The following is a 20,993-nucleotide window of genomic DNA, read 5'->3' on the forward strand; positions in this document are numbered from 1 at the left end:
GCATTCCATGAAGTATTTTACAAATACTGCTTCTATTTGAAAACTTCGGATAAAATAACAGGACCAAGTCTTTTACTCGAATGTGAACTACCAATTAAAACCAAATCACTTGGTTTGTAATTTCGCGAGAATAGCACGACGGGTGCCACACGTTGAGCAGAATATCCTTACCATTCTGGGGAACCCGAGATTCCCCTGATGGAGGTAAATTATCCAGTCATACCAATCTATTGAGACAGCCAAGTGAAACTGTTTTTAAAGTCAGTGAAACTTTACCGCAACTGAAAGTTGGGGGCATAATTTTTAACCTCTGTCTGTCCGTTCGTCCGTCCCATTATGGGTAGATAGTTATTCCGCATAACTCCTCCAACAGTGTGAATCCTAGGAAGTTTTCTCTTTGTTTTTTGTTTGTACATATACTGAAAGTGTGCTGCATGTGGTCAGGGTTTAATTTTTATTAATATTTGCTATTTTGTGGAGAAAGTTGAACTTTGTCATTTTGGGGAAACTTACTTGCATAAGTAGGGCGTTTCCAGATGGCTTCCTGTACAGTTTGAATGCGAGGATTTTATCACTCTGCTTGTTGTTTATACATGTATTGAAGGTGTGCATGTCGTCAGGTTTTTTTATTTTTATTATTTGTCCTCTTTTGGTAAAAAAATTGAACTTTGTCCTTTTTGGGGTATACGTTTAAAATATTTCTATTTTCTATACGTATATGAAACATGAATAACAGGTGATGTAGGTATACCATAAATCAAAAAAATGTTTTAAAGGCTAGTTTGAAACCTTAGTAACTATAATTTTTTTTTCCCTCTCAATTATTGAGTAAAAAGTGACGCCTTTAAGCTTTGAAAAACTATTTTTTACTTATAGTATACATACATCACCTGTTATTCATGTTTCATATACGTATCAAAAATATTAATTTCAAAGACTAAAATAGAAAAAAAACTAAAGACAAGTAACACAGCATGGACAATGCATTTCAAAATTTGATAGAAGTACATCTTTAAACTTTGGTTCAGAGAAAAGGTCAATTAAGAAATTATTAGTCATTTATTACAATATGGTGCGGTACATCTCGAGTGCAAACATTAATTTGATTTGTACTGACAGAGATGTAAGATGTGTAGTACATATATTATGCACAAATTGTCAAGGTAATTAAGGAGTACGTGCACTAATGAAGTACAGAACTTTGTCAAAAAATTAGGCATCTATTTTATAGAAAGCCGTCTTTATACTTTCTATTCCTGGCTTTCATTTTGTCATGATTTAAGAATTTATTTTGATTGGTTTTTTTTTGGGGGGGTGTTTACCGGAATCTTTTATTTTTTAAAATATCTCGCGGTTAAACCTAAGCTTAACATGTATATATATAATGCTGGCTTTCCGTTATATAAGATTTTAAGAATTTGATTGTCTTTTTTCCTGTTTTCCAGAAACTTTGAAATTTATTTATTTTCGAAATATCTCGCGGTTAAACGTTAGTTTTTTTACCATTATGCAACCATATTTTTTTTTCTTAAAGAAAACATTTCAATACTGAGATATCGGAGAACAATGACCATAAAACCACACTAAATATAAAAACCTCTTTTGCAGCCAATCAATACAATTTGTGATTTGTTTTAGCAGTCCTTTTATATGATGTATCTAAACAAACACAAAAAGTAAGTACCAAAAAGTGGTAAATGTAATATTCACTCAGAAAGTTATTTTTTAATTACATTATTTTTTTTCTTGCGGATCCTATTTTGTTTTTTCATTGTGAACTTTAATAAAATTGGGAATGGATATTTGGAATGTGTGAAAGAGACAACAACCCGACCATAGAGCAGACAACAACCTGACCATAGAGCAGACAACAGCCAAAGACCACCAATGGGTCTTCAATGAAGCGTGAAACTCCCGCACCCGGAGGAGTCCTTCACCTGGCCTCTAAACAAATAAGCACACTGGTTCCGTGATAATGGACGTCATACTAAACTCCGAATTATACACAAGAAACTAAAACTAAAAATCATACAAGTCTAACAAAGGCTAGAGGCTCCTGACTTGGGACAGACGCAAAAATGTAGCGGCGTTTAACATGTTTTTTGAGATCTCAATCCTCCCCTATACCTCTAGCCAATGTAGAAAAAACAAACGCACAACAATACGCATAGAAAAACTCAGTTTAAGAGAAGTCCGAGTACGCACAATTTTCAATATATACGCTAAACATGTATCTGGTGTGTGTACGTTTCTAACATCGGTTGATAAGAGTTAATTCAATAAGTTAATTCATGACACGACAAGCTGCTATCTGTGAATATTTAGTGCTTACTAATGTCCAGCAATGACACACAACGTGTTTGTTTTTGGTACTCTCAAAAGAGGTCAACCGAACTTTTACTTACTGGAGGATGCAGGTAACGGTTTGGCAGTATACCTGGCTGATGGAGTTACGGAAGAAAAGTTTCCCGTTGTTATAGCGAGCAGCTGCAATATTCCATTCATGTTACCTGTGGCAGGTAAAGGCAAGGTAAAAATTAATATTCATATCAACGAAATTTGTTTGTATATTGCTTTTAAGAAGTACACGGAAGATAAAGCAGAGACAAAAAAACATGCTTGCTAACTTTTGAATAAATATCTGTTTGTATCTCTGTACATTTGCATATACCTGTATTTCATGCATTTTTAAGGCACAATGTTTATTCCGGCAGCTTTTACAATAAATGTATATGCCACAGAACAAATTTAACAATACCATAAAACACATACATAATGACGAATGACTTTTGAATTACTAGTATTCGTTTTTACCTGTATTATACAGAAAAAAATATTATGTTTTTCATACAGAAGCGAACTTTTTTATATCGTTAGCAAGGAAATCTCAAGTTAAAAGTCCAAATTTATTGATAATTGACTTTTATACAGGCCAAATTACTCACTTCCCTTTGTAATATTCCACGAGTACTCGGAATGTTTAAACGTTCCATACAGAGTTTATTTATTTATTGTTCATAGTATGTAATGCTCACTAGATTACATATAGTATAGCTGCACTAAAATAGTTTGAATTTCATTTTAAATCATATAACTTTGTATTGTATGGACGTCTTGTCCCTGTGATCAAATGTTAGGGTTTGTTTTCTATGAGGTTAGGATTACTTATCCTTCATCATCAAGTTCATGATTTAGAGCACCTGAGATATCCACCGGTTTTTGGATATAATACTTTTATATGCTTATAAAATATATAGAAAACATTGATACTTAATTTGTTAAAATAGAAGGTTAAATCTAATAAATTTTATTTTTATTATTCAGAATGTTGTCGGTGAAATTTATAAAGTGGATGACAGCATGCTAAACCGTTTAGATATCTTAGAGAGAAAAGCAGAAATTCTTGACAGACGTGAAATTAATGTCGTATCCAATGGATGTACTATAACATGCTGGTGTTACCATCTGGTTAACCACAAGAAAGAGTTACAAGAACTACCAACAATTGATAATTATGACACGAATGGTTCACACGGTCTTCCTTATATTCCCAATTCTTTAGAAACATGTGACAATTTCAGCGATGTCCAAATACCGAAATAAATGAGAATAACACAATGATAATCACTATCATAGTATGTTATGAAAAAAAGATGACAAGTTAATGCAAACATACAATGCAGTGGCGGATCCAGGGGGGGGGGGGGGGTTCCGGGGGTGCGCACCCCCCTTTATTTTTGCCGATCAATGCATTTGTATCGGGACATATGTTTTGCACCCCCCTGCACCCCCCTTTGCCCTGGGTTAGCACCCCCCTTTCGAAAATTCCTGCATCCGCCCCTGCAATGAATTGTTGTTTTTCATATACAGACGTAAATAAAAACGTGTTTAAAGTGTCTATATTAGGGTTGTTTTCTCCTGTGGCATATTATATTGGGTATATTTTCCCACGTTGCTCACATATTAATTTTATACAAGAAAAAAAGATAACTGCCCTGAACTTAGAATTTCAGAAACGAATAAACATTTCTCATATAAATAAATCAAAATGCAAAATTTAGTTTCATTTTTGTTTTATCTTAAGTTTCTATTTGAAATGAAGGGGGTAAAATCTATGAAGTTCTACCTTATTTATTTCCTCAGGGAATTTATCATCACAAGAACTTGCCAGAGATTGATAGAATGATTGCTGTTTGCTTTACGCCGCATTGGCAAAAAAAATCATTTATCATTAAGCTGGTCTAAAAGATAGGCAAACGATACTCAAGATATATTTAAACTCATTAGCCTAAAAAAATGTCAGTCCCATTGCGAAAACGATCATAAGACAAACAACAGAACAGTTTGTATACAAAACACTACATAGAAACCTAAACACTTAACAACACCAATAAATTACACTATTTAAACACTTAAAAGACCCGAGTTTTAAGGAGTTTTTTTTTCACAAATGTGAATGATCATGCATAATCCAACCTCAGACTGGTTTTAGCTGTTGGATATTAAACAAGGGATAAGTAAAGGTTCAACAGATTAGAATTAATATTTTAGTAATTTAATGTTCAAAATTATTTTCAATATTTGATGGTAAAATAAAAAAATCAAGAACCTGTTTCAAAGATGGAAATGAACTATCATGTATTTATCTCAGCTTTTACATGTATGCTATTCGAGTCGATAGATGCTAACTATGAAGCGATTTCCATCTCCCAGCCGACGTGGGACACATCCGCTTTTTTATATGACATTTACGCTTTTGAGAATGGACCTTTGCGCTTCAATTGTTAGGATAAGAATAAATACATAATAACAACGATTTATCTTCCCTCAACATGAACTGTACACAAAAAGAATATACTTAATGAATTTCGTGTGTCGTAAGCATCTTACTGGATTTACCTTAATCGGGAAAGTTCAATCAAACTAAAACAACAATTGAAAGATATGGATACGCTAACTAGTAGAAACAGTCGTTGGTTTAAAGATGATTGTTTTATCTCCACAAAATAAAATAAGCTATAAAAGAAATGATAGATTTCCTCGGAATTTCCAGGCAATAGAATGAACAGAAGAGAAGTGCAGTTTCCGTTTTTAAATCGATGAATGGTACAAATATCAGTTGATATCAACCAGACTCATTAAGATTGTATAGGTAAAAGTTCAAAGGTCCTGTCAATTTGATACAGATGCATGTTTACAAGTTTAAGTTTGGAGGCTTCCGAGCGCAAATGTCCTTTCGTGTAACAGGTAAAAGAACTCGCTTTTTAAATTGGTGAAAAGTTTTTGCTTCTTCACCATACATACATGATAGTGCGGAATTTAATACACAGTGCAAATACTACGGCTCTATGTCATAAATTATTTGCGAGCAAATGCAGCTTTTTTATACTTGATATTGTTAAACAATTAAAATTGAGAATGGAAATGGGGAATGTGCCAAAGAGACAACAACCCGACCATAGAAAAAAACAACAGCAGAAGGTCACCAACAGGTCTTCAATGTAGCGAAAAAAAACAAAACAAAACAAAAACAACGGATACTATATGTATTTTTCAATTAGTACATGTATATCTTGTGCTGTAATTAATTATAAAGTCTACAAAGGTATAGGAAGATGAGGTATGAGTGCCAATGAGACAACTCTCCGTCCAAATCACTATTTATAAAAGTAAATCATTATAGGTCAAGGTACGGTCTTCAACACGGAGCCGTGGTTCGCACCGCAAACAGCAAGCTATTAATTACTAATGTAAAACCATTCAAAGGGAAAACCAACGGCCTAATCTAAATTTAAAAAAAAAAGAGAAACCCTATGAACCACATCGACAAACGACAACTACTGAACATCAGATTCCTGACATCCATGCATTAATAGATCAATTTCTGAAATCTTTAATTTCTTCTTTCGTTATTTCTTATTTTTTCTGTATATCTTTCTTTTCTGTGATCCGTATTTTTTTACCCAATTCTTTAATTTTTGCAGCTATTTTTTAAATTTTACACCCCATTGTTCCTAATTTTATATTCGTTTTGTCCATTTAACCTACAATCTTATATTTTTTTCCATAAGGATTGTTCTCTATTTTTGTCTTTTTCCTACATGCATAATTTGTTGAATAATTTGAACATTAATTCATCTAAATTTTATGTCTTATAATTTAAAATGATCTGTTACATTTTATTGTTTGGTATCATCATGGTTAATTTCTATCCAACCCTCTTTTCAATGCTTTTTTCCCCCGGAGGATCTCTTATGCGTGAACTCGTAGTTACAAAATGAATTGCCGATTTATTTATTACATACAAATGTTCATATACCCTTTTTATTAAATATTAAAATCCTATCATGTTCAAATATTGTAAATAGCAAAAACATATATTGAGACCAATACATTAACTCTTTGTATGTACAGTATATACTATTCTAATTCAACTGAATGTACCAAAAGATACCCTGGATTTGTATATACTAAAAAGACTATTTGTAGCACCACAGTCTAAAAATACAACCGCAACACGTCTGGTTTGAGGTTAACTGCGGAATTCATACATGTACATGTACATGTATGTTAAAAGAGTACTTAACATGCACTGTGCACACCAAAACAAACTTTTGACAATTAATTGTATATGTTTCATCTGAGGAATTGTGATGGCAATATTCCAATCAAGATTCATTCAACAGTTTAAATATAATTCATTCAAATATCTGTGCCAAATTTAACTCTCCATTTAAATTTATCGTTCTTAACTAAACCGTAGCCAAAAATGATGATCTTATTTCACGATTACTGCACGCGCGGACTGGGAAATATTGTTTTGATTATAAGTTAGTATGAGACTTTGCACAAAATCTGATTGCTTTATACTTTTTAAAACCAAAATTTAGTTCAATTCTCTCCTTTTTTAGAAACATATAAAACGTAAAAGATATCAAGCTTTTTTTCAAGCTATATTGTGTGCAGCATTCACGTATTTGAAAGAAAATAAAGTCGCACGGATTTTAAAATATAATATGATAACATACCTGTTATTAAATGCTTTCGGGAAGTAAGAAGAAAATTTCAGTCATACTGGTTTTCACATTTTAAATTGAGTTACCTCTCCTTATAAAGCAAAATATTTTAAAGTATGCTTCAAAAATTGGTAATTTCTGTCAAAAAACTTAACTGGTCATTCTCGGTCATTTGCGAACCAAGGAAGCAGAGAACTCCTATACTAGATACAAATGTATACCTAAATCGTTTAGTCGGCGTTCGGGCAAAGACAGCACTGACTTTGTAATCTAGATAGAATGAGGAAACTTCAATAAAACAACAAAATTACGTTGTACAGCAAATCGGGATATCAATGGTTTATCCCTTTATTAAACAGTTTAGAAAAAAATGCTACAAAGTTTACACGATACATATATTCTTAAATGTTGATTAAGGCGACATGAAGTTATTTCTCTCTTACATGTACATGTTTTAGGGAAATTTGATGTTATAAACAAAACATAATAAGATTTGCTATAATTTATCGATGATTTTTTTCGAACATAAAATACTTCACCGTTTTTTATATTCTTCATTGAAGTGTTAGCTATATTTTAATAATTTAAATGTAAGTGTTGACAGAGACGAAGTTGGAAATAGACCGCAAAAGAGTTGGTTCCGCGACTTTGTCGCAATCGAGATACAAATTAAATTTTATGCATAATTCCCTTAAAAGTTTTTAAATCAAAGTTTGAATTTGTTATTCAATGAAAATAATTGCTGCTTGAAAAGAAACTTATTACCACAATTAGACATATTACTCATACAATTATCGTCTCTAGATTAAAAGTCTCAAATAAATTTCAAGTTTGCGTCTTCAAAATTTGAGATTTCACTCATATAAAATATCATGAAAAAAATCAGTACTTTTACATGGCTTTTCAACTTATGAATTACTTATATTACCTTTGCAAAAGTGCATAATACTTTTATCAACAAATCATATTTAGGAAAGAACTACTGTAAATTTAGAAATTATTGCGGTCATTCAGGTCATATTTATTTTGTCATTTAAGACTCAATTGCGATTTTAATTTTAATTTTTGCGATATTAAAAAAATCATGTTAATAAAATTGAGAATGGAAATGGGGAATGTGTCAAAGAGACAACAACCCGACCAAATAAAAAACAACAACAGCAGAGGATCACCAACAGGTCTTCAATGTAGCGAGAAATTCCCGCACCCGGAGGCGTCCTTCAGCTGGCCCCTAAACAAATATATACTAGTCCAGTGATAATGAACGCCATACTAATTTCCAAATTGTAAATTCATATTGAATATTTTAGAATGCGAGTTAGAAGTATTCCGACTATAATCCTGTCACATCTTTAGCTATAACAAAAACAACGCAACCGTTTCTGAATTTACCGTATATAAGTTATTATGAACTTGTACATATATTTCTATTTTTTATGTATACTATGTAATTAGCAAAAAATATTATGTCGCAATGAAACATGCAGATTTTAAAAATAGTTTTTAAGAAAGTGCACACTTTGTTTCGTACTTAGTAAAACTAGATAAGATTCAATTTATTAAATTGAACTGCAATATGTAATGTATTGAACTTAATCTTCTATTATAAAGCTAACATTTATCGACAAAATGATAGGGTATTGTACTAACGTTGTTCGCCAGTCTATGTACCTATATCAGTAGGTAAATGTTCTTAATGACATTTGTTTTATGTACTTGGCAGCTTAGTTTGATCATACCGTTTTGTCCTTAGTGACATAAAGAGAAAAGATATAATTATCATTATTCTTCCGGACAATTATAGTGCAGCTAATCTGTTAGATATTTATTTTTGCATATTTGAGGCCCTAACAATACATACAGGAAACTTATAACCCACTGTTTTCTTCAAAAATGCATACAAACAATTTCAAATTGTCATATTGTTCTAGTAAAAGATTTGTTTTAAGATTTATTTAAACACTAACAGCCAATTTCTCATCATACATGCGAAATTTTGAATAGTTTTCAAAAATATAAAACTTCAAGTACAGCCCACCAAAAAATACCCTCGAGTGTGCCTTCAGTTAATATCTCTCATCTCATTACTTCTTTATAACCGATAGGGCAGGGTTAATACAAAAGATAGCATAATAATTGAGATATAATGATCTACCTGGGATGTTGTTTTTATACATTTATATCAGATATTTCCTCGACTTATCTTATGTCATAACAATGCACTAACTGCTGGCATTGCATCTTCAAGAATTAATTATCCCATCAAGCAATGTTATTGTACGATGACGTCAAAAGTACAATGATTGACAGTTTAAAATGAGTCAGTGGTGTTTGCTCGGGTATGATTCTTGCAGTATAAAAGCATGGGTGATTCGTCTAAGCTCAAAACTGAACTATAGCGAGCCATATCAAGATATCAGAAAATAAATAAAGTGACTTTCGTTTTATATAATTAAACAGGATATAATGGAATCTGTTGACAACTATTATGAAGATGGAACACTTTCTTGTGAACAGTTTTTGGATGAGGAATTTAAAATGCGATCCGAACCGAATTCACGCACATCATCCATAAAATACAAGAAGCGACCAACACTACTTGCAGACTTTGACGACGATAAAAGACGAAACAGTCTTCCAATTACAGCCGAAATGGCACTGTCTGGATCGTTTACAGACCATCTTGTGCATAAGAGACAAAGAGTCAAGAAAGTAAGATCGTTCAGAATGACATCGAAGGGTATTAAAAACGACATAGAAGATGAACGCCGACAAAGTAATGCCAGTATTTATTCAGCAGTTTCACAGAAAGAACTTTTTCGAAAACGTCTATCAAGTGAAGTATCCGATGATAGCGCCATCTGTTGTGGATGTTCGTCTTCTTCGTCTACTGGATACTATCGTGTATGTGTGATGGGAGCTGACGCTGTTGGTAAAACAGCATTGACCAACCAGTTCATGACGTCAGATCTATTGTGTTCATTTGACATTGAAAATGGTACGATATACATGTATATTTAAAATTTGTTACAAAGTATGACTCGGATTGAGAGTTGTCTCATTGGTACTCATACCACATCTTCTTATATCTATATATTTTATTCCCAGGAACTTTAATAATATTTTTCTTATATTTTATATTTTATAGATTTGTATTATTGTTTTAGCATGTGTGAAAAGAAAAAATAGAAAGGAAAGCAAAAAACTAAATATGAATAATTTACCTTCAATGATTACGATGTATGTTATATCTGCTTTTTAAAAGCTCTCGCCGCGAAATAGTTTATTTTGTGCTGATGTGGAGTAAAGCAATAACCAACCAATCAATTAAATCTGCTTTGAATAATAATTGCTTAAAATTTTTGTAGGTAAAAAAAAATTAATTTGGATGATTTGCCTTAATTTATGTCAAAATCAAGACAATGCATCATTTTGTTGAGATATAAACTGAAGACAAATCTCCTTTTCTTCTTTTCAGACGAAATAGACGAACAGACATTGACAGTGCTTATAGATAACGAAGAGTCGACTTTAGAATTCATTGATTTCTCAAAGCACAAGGTAGGTTACTATTTATAAGTTTTCAGGGTTTTTTCCGGAAGTCATTTTGATTGAATAGTTACTAATTAGTAAAGATGGAGAATACTATATTGTATCATCAACCGTCTCACTATTATTCACCATAAACAAATTATAATTGTGATAGCTTCACCTTCGTATTGATGTCAATTATAATGAATGATTATACACCTTGACTCATTGTATCTCTTAGATGTTTTCTGATCTTGCGTGATAAGAAAGCTAATTCAGTATAATGATTCATGCAACAAAGGTGCAATTAATTTATAATCTTTGACAGTTAATGACTAGATATTGGTGGTTTGTATACAATGAAATACGAAATACAGTTTAACCTTAACAAAGAAATGTATGTAATATAGTCATGATAGTAACACAATCATCGAAGAAAAAAAGTTTGTTTATTTGTATTTATTTTTTTGGGGGGAGGGGGTAATTTTGTATATTCAATATATTGTAAACTGTTGTGCCTTTCAATATTTATAAATGTATAGAAGTATTTTATTGGATGTTTCAATTTAATATTTTCTTTTCAAATTATATTTTTTAGGAGGACATTGAGAGAAATACCTGTGACGCTTGTGACGCCTTTATTGTTGTCTTTTCTGTCCACGAGCGGCCATCATTTGATGTGGCTACAAAGTACCTCACTTACCTTAGAAATGAACTATTTATAGACAGAGCTATTATTCTAGTGGCAAACAAGGTGGATTTAGTCCGTAAAAGACAGATCTCTTCCGAAGGTAAGGTTATCTATTTTGATATATATTCAGTCTTACCAAAGCAAACAGCTTTGAGTATTACAGTTGTTATCGAAAGTAAGGCTACCAGTTTATCGTTTTTAATGTACTTCTTCTACTTCCCTTAATTTGGTTTTAGAAAGATAGTTACAATTTTTTTTTTTTTCGGTTTCGAAATTTGAATTCGATCAATGCACTTTAAAACGATTTCACTATTATATACATCAGCTACAGTTATTTCACAAAAAGCCACCTTGTTTGCTACAAAAATATGGAGTAGCTTGACTCGGTATTGTCTGTTAACCCTTCTTGAGATATCAAAATTCAAAAATAAACAACAACTAATGCTGTGTTAATTTTTAGAATCGGTCACAGCATACATATAATATAACGTTAATAAATACATCACACCAACGACAACTATTACACTAGCAATATAACGGGAATGGACTTTGAATATAGTTTACTATTCCCTAACAAGTAAAAAGAAGTGTAACCAAACAAAAATCATCAAGTTTGCTATTATTCTAAAAATTAACGAAAATACCATTACATTTACATTACAGAACGCATAAGTGTGAGCCTATTTTATCTTCATTATAACTCTTTATATTCCAGAAGCAAAACAACTTGCCATCAAATACAACTGTAAATACACCGAAACATCAGCAACATTCAATCACCAAGTTGATGAACTACTTGTCGGTGTTCTGAAACAGATTAAACTTAAACTTAGTCCAGAAGTTGTTGACAAATCCACATTTGAAATTCCAAAAGCAGGAGTAAAACAGTCTAAGGGACCCAAAGGACTTCTAAGTAAACTTTTTAGAAGAAAATCGAAACCAGTCAATGAAGTTGTACTGGATTGGGAGTGAACATCAAACAATTATGTTCAGTATTTCTTGAATTAATCCCCCCTGCAGGAGAAAAAGAAGACTAATGCCAGTAGTAGAAAAAAGACAAAACTGAAAGATTATAGTTTTTGTTGTCGATGAATATAGTAGAATCTTGCAGAAGTGAGCTCAAAACTAATTGTTTATGTTGAGAAGACGGAGTAATCTAGTGGAATAAAATTGTACACATATGCGTAGGAAAAGCAAACATCAAAGATATAAGATTGATTGTAAATTTGAAAAATCATTGTAAATATCATATCCATCATTCATTCCAAGTAGACGTCTACCATTCCTTATTTTTTTATACGAATAAATTTTATATAAAACTTTTTTGTCTTTAGTATACAAACCAGGAGATGAGGCGGGGTTGCCAACGAGACAACCATCTACCACAGTTCAAATACAATGGATGTAAGTAATTATAGCCAACCGTATGGTCTTCAACAATGAACAAATGCATACAGTATATAGTCGGCTATGAAACGCCCCAACATGAAAAATATGAATCAATTCACTTGAGAAATGTAACGGCTTAATTTATATCAAAAGAATTAACGAAAAACAAAATGACAGACGTGAACCAACGACAACCACTAAACTACAGGATCATGACTTGAGACGGGCACATAAAAATGAAACGGGGTTCATATGCGTGTAAGCACTGACCCCCACCCCTAACCTCGGACATTATAACATACGAACAAATAAAAAGGCTAAACTCATCAGATCGATAAAAAGTTGAAAAACCTCAAAAAAAGTACAGATCGGACGTAGCCGGGTGTTCATCCATATCATTAACAACAAATAGGACACTAAGTACAGACCTGAGAGTACTCGCTGTCACTGACAACTAGTTCAAAGCACATTACAACTTATAAAATAATCATGTATCTTTGGCTTTGATATCAATCCGTACAAATCATCCAATTTAATGGCTTTAGTGTAAAGATGTCATAACAGTCGGAGAAAAACATGACATTATGCAATGCAAAATTATGATATCGACAGATTTAAGTACCGTTCAAGTGGGCATAATTACATAATGGTAGAACAAAACTATTTAGATTGATTTTAGTTTATTGATAACAAAATCAATATTTATACCAATTAAAAAAGTAAAATTACAAAAATACTGAACTCCGATGAAAACACAAAACTGAAAGTCCCTATTCAAATAGCAAAATCAAAAGTACAAACACACCAAACGAACGAAAAACAACTGTTATATTCCTGACTTGGTACATGCATTTTCTTATGTAGAAAATGATGGATTAAACCTGATTTTATAACTAGTTAAACCTCTAACTTGTATGACAGTCGCATCAAATTCCATTATATTGACAACGATGAGTGAACAAACCAAGCAGACATAATAGGTAAACATGTCAAAAATATAGATACAGCAGTCAACATTGTGTTTTGATCTTAATCACTATAAAAACAAACAAATATGTAACAAAGAAACACAAAAGGGCATATAGACAAAACACATTAGCAAAAACGTATGATAAGAATACAGAGATTTGCATTACCATAATACGGGATGTATAAGTACAGAGCCACGTCATATGTATCACAGAAACACAAAAAGGCTTTAAACAAAACACATAAGGAAAAATGAAAGACAAGCATACAAAAACTATCACAGAACAATAACACAATAAATGGATAAGTACAGAGCCATGTCATATGTATCAAAGAAACTCAAAAGGGTATATAGACAAAGCACATCACAAAAAATGAAAGACAAGAATACAAAAATGGTAAAATATTAAAAGATCAAAGTACAGATTTGAACTGATAACCTTTAGAATAAGATTGTTTAAAGGGTTTATAAATTTACCCGGATCGTAAGAATTTATGTCTTTTCTTGGGCGTTTTTATAGATATCCGAAAGAATGCACATGCAATAATTGAAACCAGAATGTGTCCATACTAATGGACCGTCAAATTGGGGAATAAACTCTAATTGGCATAAAAAGTAGAAAGATCATATGATATGGAACATATGTACTAAGTTATAAGTTGACTAGAATCTTACTTCATCAATAACTACCTTGACCAAACACTTTAACTGAAGCGGAACAGACGGAAGAACGAACGAACGAACGGACGTGCAAACCGAAAAGCATTATACCTCTAAATGGGACATAAAAAGGGAAATCATTTGCTTCCTTTAAAAAAATCTTATGGCAGATAACAACCGTAGGATAACAAGTCAGAGCGTTTAATCATGTCCCTAATCTGCCGGTAGAATGGAATCAGAATGGTGTTGTTTCTTACGAACACACATCATTTATCTGAAAACTGCGTTATTATATTAGTATACATGACATTTACTTATTAACGAACTCTTCCAACACAAGTTACATAGTTAAATAGTGGCAAGAAAAACGTCACGGTAAAATTATACAGAACAGATTGACTCATTAAATTGGTAGTTTGCACAATACAAAAACAAAAATAGAAACTCAACTCTGTGAACGGCTTCGTACACAGGAAAATAGTATGCATTAAAGATGATTTATAAATGTATTAGTTAATTGATTGTTGTTTGCGTAACGTCCAGTTGCTAGTATTTCATATATGTTCTAGATGGGAAAGACATTTGGGTAACATCTTTAAACAATATTGGTGCATATACATGTACATGTATTATAGTAAAAAAACAATTTAACTATCACACCTCATCCTAGCAAGGAGCTTTATTGAAAGCGTTGACAGAATTGCAAATATTTCATTACACATTTCACCAATACTCCATTACAGAATAACTTTACATTTGGTCAATAGATTGGCAGTGATAATTTGAAACGTGTGATCACTGATTGGATGCGTGAGACAGAAATTTCCTTTTTTGGTATACATTGTATTTTCAAATATGCTTTTGAATGAAAGATTTGTCGTTGCATTTTTCAAAGGTACTACTTGACAGAATAACACGATAGTTGGTCATCAGCTTGGTAGTGGTGGGTTGTCACGTGTTAATGCTTTCTGAGCTGTCATACACCAGCTTCCTGTTTTCCATACGTTGAGTAATGAGTATGCTACAAACGGCAACTTATCCATTCTAGTTTTTACAACTTCTAGTTCTGTAAATCAAATAACTTTTCACGAGCGATTTATATTCACGACTTTCGGAAGTTGTAAAATAACACCAATATAAATCGTCGCGGATTTATAAAACTTAGATTTGCTTAATGTAAGACAACAATATTAAAGTCAATGCACACAAATAAGACACCATAATTTAATAGTAGTAGATTTCTAAAGATTTTGAAAAAACGAATTAATGTACATAGTAAAACTTAACAATTCAATAATAATGAGTATGTAAAACCTATTTATCTTTTTCTTAAATGCAAAAGATCATCATGATGACTTTAAGTTAATGATACTAAAAATACAATTCAAACACTGGCATGGTAAAATCACAACAGCAAAATAATCGATAAAAAAATTGTACTTTCAATTTCTAACGTAATAACAAACTAAAACACACTAATTGTAGGAAGAAGAAACATTTTAAATAGTGAATATATACTGGCCGTAAACCGAATCATTTTAATTATAACAACGCCATTGGCTAAAATATAACAAATCATTACGCATTATATTCAGAAGTCAACCACATAACGCACATGTTTGAAGTTTTCCATGAATATCCAAGGCAATATATAACTATTCATTGAACATAATGGACATCAATCCATACATTTTAGATTTTATTTATTATTTTAAGGTGACGAAACTTTGATTTTTAGATGGAGAGTAGGGTTTTAAATGAGTATAGTTACCATCCTGCCAACCATTTGAAGAGAAAAAGAAAAATGTAAGATGTATATAGATATAGGAAGATGTGGTGTGAGTGCCAATGAGACAACTCTCCATACAAATAACAATTTAAAAAGTAAACCATTATAGGTTAAAGTACAGCCTTCAACACGGAGCCTTGGCTCACACCGAACAACAAGCTATAAAGGGCCCCAAAATTACTAGTGTAAAACCATTCAAACGGGAAAACCAACGGTCTAATCTATATAAACAAAACGAGAAACGAGAAACACGTATATATTACATAAACAAACGACAACTACTGTACATCAGATTCCTGACTTAGGACAGGTGCAAACATTTGCAGCGGGATAAAACGTTTTAATGGATCCAAACCTTCTCCCTTTTTCTGAAACAATAGCATAACATCACAACAAAGAAAAACATACGATAAAATATCAATTGGCAGACTTAACTCAATCAAAAAACCTATGATTAAACAATGAACGAATAAATTTGATCTGCGATATCTGAATACAAATGCACAGTTAATTAAATGAATATTTCATATCACAAATTTCAGGAAATGATTGTTCATTAAATGCACTAACTAATTATAAAACAAAAAAGACAAAAGAATGCCTACATAACAATTATTGCAAAAAAATAGTATAACGTATTAATACGCAAAAATAAAAGCATAAGTTTAGGATATGTCTTTCATCACTGCAGACGATAAAAAAAAACACCTTTTGTTTGATACTGTCCTCCAAATTAAATTTTTCAAGTCACAATGTTTTGTGTGAAACATCTATAATAGTCTCAATCAATATAAAAGAATACAGTTGTTACTTGTTGAGGAGACATCTCCAAAATTTTACAAAGTCAAAGTTTATATTACACCTGTAGAAACGAAATAAAATGCAACAGTGTTACTCAGTGGACAGTAACAAATAAAGAGAGGCGCACATTTTGTTTCATTTTTATAACTTCAGCAGGGATGCAATAATGAATGTCAAAATCCATAAATTTTGAAATTTTCTGAAACGCCAAATTCTTAAACTTTATTTATCTTTATAATCATGCCTTCTCATGCTTTAACACAACTTTTCACGTTTCACAAGTTCATCTGTATTCTAATGTAATGTTCATGATGTAAACGAAAATTTCGTTTATTCTATGATTTGACATATAAATATTCGATTTTCAACAATAGGTAAATATATTTAAATATATGCAAAACGTTCACAGTATATATCAACAGATGAAGAATTACCTTGAAAACGTAAAATCTACTGAAACGTCACGATGCGCCGTTTACAAAGAGTTACCTTTTAATACTGAAGAAATAAGTTATTTCACAAGCATCAATTTCCTTAAAAAAAAAATGAATAGTTAGCATGGAATAATGTCAAATTGTTCTAAATATTTGAAGAAAGTAAAAAAAAACTATCTCTTATGTGATTTTTGAATTCAAGCATGGATGCAATTTAGGTACTCCTAATGACAGAATCATGGATCGTTTTGAGATCAGTTCTACACAATTGTTTCAATATTGATTCATAATCAAATTGGAGTAACTGTATATTATATACGTCTACAAAATAAACTTATAATGTAAACTTGTGTATGGATCATGAAAACCCGTAGATGAAAAAACTGTCTAAATAGATACAATTTGGGTACCCTCACGTTATTTTTTTCTGTACGGAAGTCACTATCATATCATTACTTTAGTGGTTCTCTTGGTTAGTATTTTGATTTAGCAACTTTTCGCCACTTTTGCTTGTTGCAACAACGAAATCAGTACTCGAAACTAGTAAATCAGGCATTTCAATCGATTCTGTGTCTCTTGTTCTTCTTGTACATGGTAAAGCATCTTTCAACCTGTTTCTACAACGTTTATTCCTGTATATTACAATACAAATAATTGCTAGTATAGATACACATGCTATTACGCTGGCAATTATAACCCACTGGTTCTTATTATCTAAAAAATATAAATAAAAAAGTTTTATCACATGTTGACTTTAATAGTAACGCAAGAATAAAATAAAACGCAGCTTAGACATTTATTTAATAATTTTATTTTACACGATCGTAAATCGAAAACGAACAGTTTCGTTGTTTTGATTAGAGTATTTGTTTTTATCTTCTGATAACGTTTCAAAATAAGTAATCCAAAACTTTTTCGGACTACTGAAAACAGCATTGTTTCTGCTTATAATACAGATATGTTTCACGTTGACGCTTTTACCAAATATACCTTTTTTCGGTTCTTTATATGTGTAAACACTATTATGTATCATGTCTTGACAGATTAAAGAATATGAAGCTTTTTTCTGAATCAATTTAATGAGTAAGATGAATACATAGCCACGATATGACGATCTTTTAATATGAGATCAAATGTAATTTGCCATGTTTCAATAATTGTGAAAATTACGAGAAGATAGGTTTCGCTAAATTATGCTCAAAGTCAGAAAAAAATGGAACACAAAACGTTTATTAATTTCTTGCGTCCGAAGCGCGTTTTTGGATTAACCTTAATCAGGATCCCTCGAAGCCAAACATTTGAAATCCGAAGATGTATAAGTACCGAAACCGTTGACGAGCTATATGTCAAAAATACCTAAAATAAATAGCCAAATTCATCTAAAGCAAACTATGCCTGAGAGAGTTGAAACCTTAGTTTCTTAATAATTTCAAAATTTATAAACGGGCAAATTTAGAAAAGTTTGTTAAATCATGTCAGTACCTAAGTACTGACTACTGAGCTGATGATACACTCGGGGACTGATAGTCCACCAGCAGAGGTATCGACCAAGTGATGTCAAAAATGGAAAACAACACGTTTAATAATTTCTTGCGTCCGAAGCGCTTTTCTGGATTTATCTTCATCAGGAACATTTAGAGCCAAACATTTGAAATCCGAAGATGTATAAGTACCGAAACCGTTGAAGAGCTACATGTCAAAATTCATCCGAAGCCCACTTTGCCTGAGGGAGTTTAAACCTTAGTTTCTTAATAATTTCAAAAGTTATAAACGGGCAAATTTAGTAAAGTTTGTTAAATCATGTCAGTACCAAACTGAGCTGAGGATACCCTCGGGGACTGATAGTCCACCAGCGGAGGTATCAACCCAGTGATGTAAAAAATTGAAAACAACACGTTTATTAATTTCTTGCGTCCGAAGTGCTTTTCTGGATTAACCTTCATCAGGAACGCTCAAAGCCAAACATTTGAAATCCGAAGATGTATAAGTACCGAATTCATCCAAAGCCCACTTTGCCTGAAGGAGTTGAAACCTTAGTTTTTTAATAATTTCAAAATCTATAAAATTAAATGTACCCTTTTTAGATCAATTCTCTTCCTGAGAATTGTTACCTTGTGAATTATCATGTAAAAAAATCGACTCAGCTTGTGGGTTAATGTTCAGGGTTCATTTTCACATAGCATTTACGCGTTTTGTCCTGAATATGCATTTTATTTGCCAAATGACGATAAACAGCAATCCATCAATCCAACAAGAACGCTATAAAAGAGGGGCGAAATGTATAAGAGTAACTGTTACAGTCAAACTCATAAATCGAAAATAAACTGACAACGCCATGAATAAAATGAAAAAGACAAACAGAAAAATAATAGTACACAAGAAACAACATAGAAAACTAAAGAATAGCAACACGAACCCCATCAAAAACTAGGTGTGAACTCAGGTGCTACGGAAGGGTAAGCAGAACCTGCTTTACATGTGGCTATCAAAAATGCAAAATGTTCTCTTTTTTACCTGAATATTTTCTCATGTGAACAACTGATTAAAAACAACAATATTATAATATTGAAATCATATAACATCATTATGTTCTATTAGATTTTACTATGTGATGGAAGATTCCAATGACATCAGTCGAACACGGAATGTTACTCACGGTAAGTACGAAATCCGTTATATGTATACCAGATGGCGAGATTTCGGTAATTATTATCAATGGTCTGTGACACAGATATTGCATGACAACGTTGGAATTCTGTAAATAAAACAAAGTTAAATTATTCTCTAAATCGGCTACATATTCTTTTCGTCGATGGGTCATACCTTTTCATTGCTGTAAACTTATACCTACCTAAACATTCATCAAAAGTTGTCTTAATTGGATTTAGCTGCCTGGATCCTATCAAACAAGTCACGTGTAAGTCGCCTTTGCAGAAGCCATAATCTTTTATGTTTAATGTCAAATGGAACGTTACTTTGTAAAAAAGCTGGATAAGCTCAGACTTTGATATCACTTTGGAAGTTACGTCTTTACTCTGCATGAAGATATCATATATTATAGTTAAAAAGTTAAAGTTGAATAGAAAAAAAAGTGATAATATGTGTTTCTGCATTAAGAGTAATTTTCGTTTTAGGGCCCCTAAAACCATTTTATTAAATTATTTGAATAATATTTTGCAGTTAGTTCCATGCTACATATTAATATACAAAATTAGACTGAGGTGAAAAAATGGTTAAATTCTAAAAATTCTAATTATTCTAATCCTGACCGTTATTAATTCTGTGCTAAGCAAATAAGCAAATTGTAAGTTCATGCAAAAGATCACACTAAAAGTTATAAAAATAAATATTACAAGTTACATTGCCTAATGTGGAAAAACGCGATCTGCATTTTGGATGCACTTGGTGTATCTAAACAATGTACGCATTAAAAATGAAAATTACAACATTTTTACAAACTTCATACGTCCGAAATCATTTCCTAAAATTACATGCATCAGGAATACCCAAAGCCGATTATTTGACAGCCAATGAAGTTTCAGAACAAAACCGGTAAAAGAGCCTTTTGACAAAAAGAATCTAACAATACTAGCCAAAGTCATTTCAGGTACATTTTGCCTCATAGATCGTAGAAACCTTAGTTTGTTAAAAATTTCAAAATTAACAAACAGGCAATTAAAAAAGGTCTCTTATAAATCGTGTCATTATCGAA

General features: G+C 31.9%; 3 protein-coding genes across 3 annotated transcripts in view; 2 read left to right on the forward strand and 1 right to left on the reverse strand.

The window, feature by feature from the left end:
• The first annotated feature begins 2,313 nt into the window (after positions 1–2,313).
• LOC143078386 (gamma-glutamylaminecyclotransferase C-like) lies at positions 2,314–3,624 on the forward strand. Its single transcript, XM_076253260.1, has 2 exons — positions 2,314–2,530; positions 3,325–3,624. Exons 1-2 carry the CDS (start codon positions 2,345–2,347, stop codon positions 3,601–3,603), a joined length of 465 nt encoding a protein of 154 aa, XP_076109375.1. The 5' UTR covers positions 2,314–2,344; the 3' UTR covers positions 3,604–3,624.
• Positions 3,625–9,194: 5,570 nt separating this feature from the next.
• LOC143078387 (ras-related protein O-RAL-like) lies at positions 9,195–12,560 on the forward strand. Its single transcript, XM_076253261.1, has 4 exons — positions 9,195–10,014; positions 10,495–10,577; positions 11,146–11,338; positions 11,954–12,560. Exons 1-4 carry the CDS (start codon positions 9,483–9,485, stop codon positions 12,208–12,210), a joined length of 1,065 nt encoding a protein of 354 aa, XP_076109376.1. The 5' UTR covers positions 9,195–9,482; the 3' UTR covers positions 12,211–12,560.
• Positions 12,561–17,161: 4,601 nt separating this feature from the next.
• Positions 17,162–20,993, reverse strand: part of LOC143080570 (uncharacterized) — a 34,683-nt gene continuing 30,851 nt past the window's right edge. Inside the window, exons 5-6 of the mRNA XM_076256475.1 lie at positions 20,133–20,316; positions 17,162–17,995 (exon numbers count right to left, since the gene is read on the reverse strand). Coding sequence (XP_076112590.1) covers positions 17,739–17,995; positions 20,133–20,316 — 441 coding nt within the window. The 3' untranslated portion in view covers positions 17,162–17,738. The remainder of the gene's footprint in view (positions 17,996–20,132; positions 20,317–20,993) is intronic.

The sequence above is a fragment of the Mytilus galloprovincialis genome, chromosome 6 (assembly GCF_965363235.1).
Source record: "Mytilus galloprovincialis chromosome 6, xbMytGall1.hap1.1, whole genome shotgun sequence".
In the NCBI taxonomy this organism is placed as follows: Eukaryota; Metazoa; Mollusca; class Bivalvia; order Mytilida; family Mytilidae; genus Mytilus; species Mytilus galloprovincialis.